The following is a 7,612-nucleotide window of genomic DNA, read 5'->3' on the forward strand; positions in this document are numbered from 1 at the left end:
TTAAGAAAAATAAATAAAATATATGTCGCAAAATTAGAGAACAATTAATTAAGAATTAATTTGAATTCAATTTGAATTTTGCTTGGGCTTCTACTTTAATATAATATATATTGAATAAAACTACGAGAATAATATTTTTACAACAAAATCTATGTGGCAAGTTATTAATGATAAGTAAAAAAGTAATGTCTAGATAAAAATTAATAGCAGTTTGTCACCTTAACAGTTTGTTGTGAAATTGTAGTGCACATAGCACCACCATATATATATTTTTGAGAAAAAGCACTACCATATATATGATTTAGGGGAATTTTGATCTTTGACTTTTATAACACAAGATTTGAGTGAGAGGAGACAAATAAAAAGGCGAATTTTAAAAAAAAAAAAAATTGCAGACAAGGAAATCGAAAATGACTATAATTATTTAATGCAATTAATAAATAAATAAATGGATAGAACAAGAAATGATTAATGATTAACTTCATCACAAATGCCAATGTCATTGTTGGCACCTTTTATTCTCCTTAACGGCGAGGTCGGGTTTGATCCCCTTCCCCTAATTTAAGGTATCAACCAAAAAGAAAATTTATGACAAATTTGTTGCAAACCAATCATGAGAAATTTGAAAAACCAAATTACAAATAGAGAATGAAAGAATATAAGAAAACATTAACAACGGTGACACCGTGAAAGAAATATTAACATTTGGGTAGATCAATTGGCGGTGGAGGCAGCGTAGAATAGGGTCCATTCTCAACTTCAAAAGCCATGCCCAAACCCAATGACAAGTGCACGTCCAGATGGCAATGTACCATCCAAACACCTGCGTGTTTCATTTTTTCATCAAACATAAGTGACAAACTAATTAAGAAGATTGGTTTAAATCTCGGTAAAAAAAAACTAACTTACGGATACACCAAAAGTTTTAATTTAATTATGCAATTACAAAAAAAAAAAATCTTATTTTTATAAATTTTTAAGTTTTTCTTGTTGCAGCTAATTTTTTAAGTTTGATCCACATGTTTCTTCAATCTTAAACTTGGATTTTTTTTAATAATATGAGTGACATACCAATTTAGATAATATAATCCGCCAGTCTACATTATCATAAGTAAATGACATTGTAATAATACTAAACTGTATAAAAGATCTATTATCAGAAAATGAGATTTGCAACTTTCTTGAGTATTTATTTGAAAGAATCGCTTATAGAACTCGATGATTAACGTGTGAAAAAATGAACCAAAACTGTTAACCAAAATGACTAGATATTATATTGCCGAGCTTAAAAAAAAAAAAAAAAATAGAATAACTATTTTTTTGTTTTCAAAGAATGGACTTAATTTTCTAATCCAAGTGTATTTTTTTTATTTTTTTTTCCGGTTAACATTAGTGGTAGTTTTTCCAATTTTCAGGGTTCTTTAATTTTTCTTTTTCTGCCATAATAAATAGAATAAAATACAGCTAAATTGAGGTTTGAGTTAATGCCAGGTAGATTCAAGACTAAAACTTTTCAAAACTAACTAACTTGGTCACTTACCGGTAAGCCCAATTTTCTCTCTCAAAAAAAAAAAAAAAAGTAAGCTCAACTTTAACTCTAAACCATTACTCATTTTCCTCCTTTTTTTCTCGGAAAATTATTAGGTACTCCCGGAGTACCATAAATGCGTACTCCCTCCTCTCACATGAATGGTGGGTCCCACCATGAATTTAATTAGTGGGACTTACCATTCATGTGAGAGGAGAGAGTACGCACTTATGGTACTCCGAGAGTACACAATAATTTCCCCTTTTTCTCATGGTGATTATAGACTAAGTTTGTCAATTTTAAAATGTTTTGAAACTGGTTAGCATTAACCCAAACATCATGGGTGTTAACTCTATTTCTCCTTAATAAAAATAATTAATGAGGTTGTTAAATTGCATACTATATTTATATGCATCATGAAACTCCTTCTCATCTAAGATTCTTTATGTACCTTAAGTTCATGTGAACTTTTGTACTACATAGAAAAGTCAGATAGTTACAAACTTACACGGCAAGAAGTGTTTATAGAAAAATATCAGTTACTTCTAATTTGAATAACAGTTTCTTCTCCATATCTAATAATATTATTAAAGATGAAATTATAGATTTAAGATTCATTGAATTTGATTCTCAAAAAAAAAAAAAGATTCATTGAATTTGTGTAACATAATAATAATAATAATAATAATATAAGAGAAAAAAATAAGAGGCAAGATAGAAATATAACCTGGATTATTTGCTGTGAATCTTATAACAGCCCAACCCCCAGTTGGCACGGCTATAGTATTACGTATTTGTGGATTGACCAAATTGAACTTTCGGGGATCATTTTCGGAGTCGTAATTTCCAAAACCCTGTGCTAAAACATGGAAGTTGAAACCATGAAAGTGGATAGGATGAGACTCTGTTCCTAGTAAGGCTGTGTTCTGAAGAACAATCTCCACTGTTGAACCGTACTTCAGTGTCTTTACTTTGGTAGACTTTGGTGCAAATATTATGGACTGATTGCGAGCGTTGCTCAGGTTAGTGTAATCAAACACCAATGGTGGGTTATCAGGAAAATCAGTGGTATAAACCCCCTTCTTGTTATTGCTATAGAATGCTTGTAACATTGACAATTTACTAGGGAGCTGAAATGATTCATTGTTCATGCTCGCAGAAAATCGCTGCCCAAATATACCTCCACACTTGGCACTCCCTCCTCCACATGGTGCAAGATTTATCCCAAATGTGATAAACATGTGCTCGTCCACCTGACGTGGCACTGGGACCCAATGGGGCCCAAGTGGAGAGCCAGTGAGATTGGAGTAAAACTTGTAAGCTGTGGGTGTGTCATTGAAAGCTGGTAGGGCTGGCATTATGGGAGTTGCTGATGACTTGGCACCCTGATAGACAATGATGCCACTTGTGGTTGTGTCATCGAACGGTATGCGTTGGGAAGGGGCAGGGGCAGGGGCAGAAATGTAGGGTCTTGCGGCCATGTAGTAAGAACCCAAAGGTTGATCAGCGGTGAAAAGAACATCAGTGGTTTGGCCGGGAGAAAGGACAATAACATCAGTGACATAAGGTGCGGTGTAAGCAGCATCAATTGCTACAACTTTCATTTTATGATTGGCTATTTTGAAAAACAGTTGGTTATTGAGTGCAGCGTTAATGATGCGTAACATATAGGTTTTTCCTTGGATCACCTCAAGCTTATATGTGCCTGAAAAAAATTGTAAAAGAACCATCTTAAAAATAAGAGAAAGTGAACACAATTTTTTGTTCCATAAACTATTATCAATACTGAAGTAGTTGACTATGAATGGAGGAAAAAAAATTGATATGTTTATGTCCAAATGATTGCTCCCGTTCACCACTCTTAAGTCTTATATACTCAACTGTTTTAACAAGTTGTGACAAAAAGTGTAGTTGCTCTTTCTTAAAGAAAATTTAACCAACAAGTCATGGGGGAAGGATAAAACTTAAATTAAGATGATTTGTGTAATTGTTTTTTTTTTTTTTTTTGCTAAACTTCAATGTGTGTGAGAGGCGGATCCAGGATTTCTTTTCAGGTAGGTCATTAAAAAACTTAAATTAAACAAAATTTAATAAAAAAAGAACTTGAATGTATCAAGTTACCGACCAAAAAAAAAAAAAAAATCACACAAATACATGACATTTTATTATTTCCTTCTACAAGTTTTCATATTTTGACATCATTATGAGTTTTCATTATTTATTGTCAATGTGGGTAGGTGTAACCTTTTTATTTTGTAAAGTTGTATAACATTTTGTATTTTTATGCAATTTTCATTATCTATTTTTTATTGTTTTTATAAAAATATTTTAAACTGAATGACAAAACTCAATCCATGTGCATTCTACTAATTATAGAATCAAAGAGCCACATCCATCCATACATATATAAATAATACATTATGTGTCTATTTAACCAATCAAATGTTTGAAAAATTGCTAACTTTACTATTTTTTTTTAATCACTAACTTTATAACAAAATGTTATTATAACATGATAATAATACACACACACATGTCACAAATCCATTATATTTCCTAATTATTAAATTATATAAAGTGATATTATATTTATACTATACACGCACACATTCACACAAATAACATTATAACAATAAATAAATAAATAATGTACACAATCCGTATCACACACACACAAATAATATATAAATTTATAATATAAAAAATGAGATACACTTACAATTTACAAACACTTATTATTTACTCTTAAAGTCGGAGATACCAATAGTTGGACAGAGAAAAGAGATTTGTGAGAGAGAGATTCACAGTGATTGATTATTACATACCAGTTTGAGAACAAGGGTAGAGATCACCAGGTTGTCCATTGATTGTGAAAGCATCAGAAATGTTAGGTGCGGCACCTGTTGCTAGACCCTGGTTCTCGACATCAACGACATTAGCATCCCAATACTCCCCTGCAATCACATTTAAAGGACCATTAGCTATTTATTTACATTAGGAATTAAGCTAGTGTTGTATGTGTTTCTATGCATTGCCTCAACATTACCATAGTCTTGGTGATAAACTTCATTGTTACTTTGTTAGAAATTTCTATTCTTCCATTATTTATATGTTCAAACAACTAAGAGTGTTAGGAGTTGATACCCAATAAGATCGGAAATTCTTTGTAAGGAGATAGAAATGGATAAGATTTTCCTAATCTTGGTTTGATAATAAGTGCTCCATACACAGTTGCACGGAGCCACGAGGCATGAGCATGCCACCAAAGAGTCCCCTCTTGTCTAGTGATGTTGAATCTGTAAGCATAAGTTTGGCAAGGACGTATGGGACATTGAGTTACATATGAAGGTCCGTCTGCCCATCCACTCAATAGTTGAAACACTCCATGCCTGCATCAAAATTTCCATGGCGACACAATAATAATTTACCTATATTGTTTCACAAAATATATCTTCATGCATTCATAAACTTATGCTATTTCCGAAATAACCCTTTATTTTATTATATACTAATATGTCAACGGCTGGTTCTTTCTTTTAAAAAGTAGTATACACGTATCAACAACAACTACATGACCTAGCCTTAAATTTTGGGGCATTCTCAACAGATTAATTTCATTCTTTTTATTAACAAGTTGTACACATGCAAAAATAACTTATTATTATTATTTTTATAAGAATAAATAACTTTAATTTCTTATTGTTTTCCAAGGAAAGCATGGAAGCCTCTTTTTACCTTATAATTAAATACCAAAAAAAAAAAGAAAGAAAAAAAAAAGAATGACGATGGCTAAGCAGACTTTTAGTTGTATAGCATAATAAGGATTTATAGCATAATAAGGATTTACCAGTGGATGGTAATGTTATAGGGAGACTGATTGACTACGTGGATCACAAGGTTATCACCCTCTCGAACGCTTATTACAGGACCAGGCAGGGTTCCATTTACTGTGGTTATCACTTGCTCATGGCACAACCGTTGGACAGTTAGGTTTTGCACCTGTAACAACAATAATAATTAAGAATTGTTATAATAACAAAAATTTGATGTACTTCAAATTCTGTACTGTTAATTACATCTCAAATATAGGCACATGAGATAATTAATAGTCAACTTCCCACATAATTTGTTGTGATTATAGAAACATCACTTCAACTTCAATACAAAATTGACATCATTTTCAGCATGCAGTAATTACAACAATTAGTTGTGGAAAATAATATGTTCCTAAATTTATTGTAATGCTAATGGAGCTAAAGACCATTTTCCCCCACCCCATTGCACTCATTTACTACTAGGAAAAATACAGCAATAAATGGAAAAACATTCAAATGGATAAGCTAGTTACAAGGAAAAAATGCTCCACTGTTTCTGCGGAGGTTATTGAAGAAGCTAGTAGAGCTAAAGCGCATGCTAGCAAAAATTGAAAGCGACCCATCATCATTAGAGAAAAGACTACAGAGGGATGAAGAGGGAAAGAATATGAAGTTCCTATTTATATTAGACAACATGGATTTCTTGAGAGTGAGCAATCTCCATGCGTTCTGTGTGTCTATTATTAAAATACACGATCATCCAATGGATTTTTTTCTAGGCATTTGAGTTGGCAATGTGTTGTGTTTGCAGAAACTTATATTATCTAGCTATTACATTTATCTAGCCATTAGAACATAATTTAAAGACAGCACATAAAAATCTTTGTTGTTAAGCAAACTGTCCTTTTCATTGGGATAGTTATTAGTAACTAATGACTCGTTATAATTCATATAGATAAGTGCATTTAAATATTTAGCATTTCATGAAGATAGGCAGAGCCACGAAAGAAAAAAAAAATTTCGGGCCAAGCCAAATGTATATATAAAAAAATTAAATCCAAAAAATAATTTACCCACTTTTCTTTAAAAGTTACCATAATTTTAGAGTAGAGTTTGTGATGTGTCTTAATTTGTGTAAGAAAACCATTTTTCCTCTTTGTGTGTTTGTTTGTTTCTCAACATAAAAAAATAGTAATCGTCCTACATTGCTTAAGATAATGGATTGCATAGTACAACTTGTTTCATCATCCCTTAAAAGTTATTTTATTCCATCTGTGTATGTTTGTTTGTTAAACTATATAAATGCATTACATACTTTTAGTAAGCTCTCCCCCCTCTCCCAGCGTGTAAAAGATTCCTGTAAGGGAATAACTTATAGTTGATTTCAGTGTTTAAAGAATACAAATTAGTTTCGAGCCATGATATGCATTTGGCTTCTTAAATCTGACTTTTCCACAAATAGAGATTGATGAATTATTTTATCCATTAGGTCTGGAAAACAACTCCCTTTTAAATAATAATAATAAAAAAAATATATATATATGGTTAAAGTCAAAACTGAGAGAAAATCCAATTAAATTTTAAATTGAATTCCAATTGTTATCTTATTTTGAGCCACGTCCTATCTAAGTTTTTTTAATTTTTGATCTAGGTAAGTTAATACTTAATACTGTGTAAAAGACAAAAAGTCTAATATAAATAAACTATATAAAAAAAAAAAACCCAATAAACAAAAAAAAGGAAGAAGAGTAAACTCATGTGTGTATATATATATATATATATATATATAAAACTAAAATAAAAAAATAGAGAGAGAGAGAGAGAGAGAGAGAGAGAGAGAGAGAGAGAGAGAGAAACTCAACCCCCTGAGGTGGCAATTTTATTTTTATATATATACTTTTTTTATTTTTTTATTTGACTCTCCTAAAATAAATTTTTGAACACCTTGACCCTAAAATTTTTTTAACCCACTTGAAATAAGCTTAAATATGATTTTCTTAACAATATTTTGGTCTTTTTAATCACACACAAAAAAAACCCCAACAACAAGCCAATTTTATAAAAAAATCTAGGGAAATTGTAAGTTCAACAACAAAAGTAAAATATTTTCATCATAAATCTAAAAAAGGGTCATTCAGATCTTAACAAATTTGAAATAGACTAATTAAAAATTCATAGTTTACATTGTATGAAGGAAACCATGAAACCATATAGACAGTAAGATTCATTTCTTACCCAAGATGTATTTTCATATTGACTACCTAGAAAA

At 31.0% G+C, this 7,612-nt stretch overlaps 1 protein-coding gene across 1 annotated transcript; it reads right to left on the reverse strand.

Annotated features, from left to right (window-relative positions):
* Positions 1-472: 472 nt before the first annotated feature.
* LOC115953586 (laccase-7-like) lies at positions 473-5,966 on the reverse strand. Its single transcript, XM_031071322.1, has 6 exons — positions 5,877-5,966; positions 5,376-5,527; positions 4,673-4,917; positions 4,354-4,482; positions 2,256-3,233; positions 473-823 (listed from the first exon to the last, which is right to left on the reverse strand). The coding sequence occupies exons 1-6, from the start codon at positions 5,964-5,966 to the stop codon at positions 699-701; spliced, it is 1,719 nt and encodes a 572-aa protein (XP_030927182.1). The 3' UTR covers positions 473-698.
* Positions 5,967-7,612: the final 1,646 nt, after the last annotated feature.

The sequence above is a fragment of the Quercus lobata genome, chromosome 7, assembly GCF_001633185.2.
Source record: "Quercus lobata isolate SW786 chromosome 7, ValleyOak3.0 Primary Assembly, whole genome shotgun sequence".
Taxonomy (NCBI): Eukaryota; Viridiplantae; Streptophyta; class Magnoliopsida; order Fagales; family Fagaceae; genus Quercus; species Quercus lobata.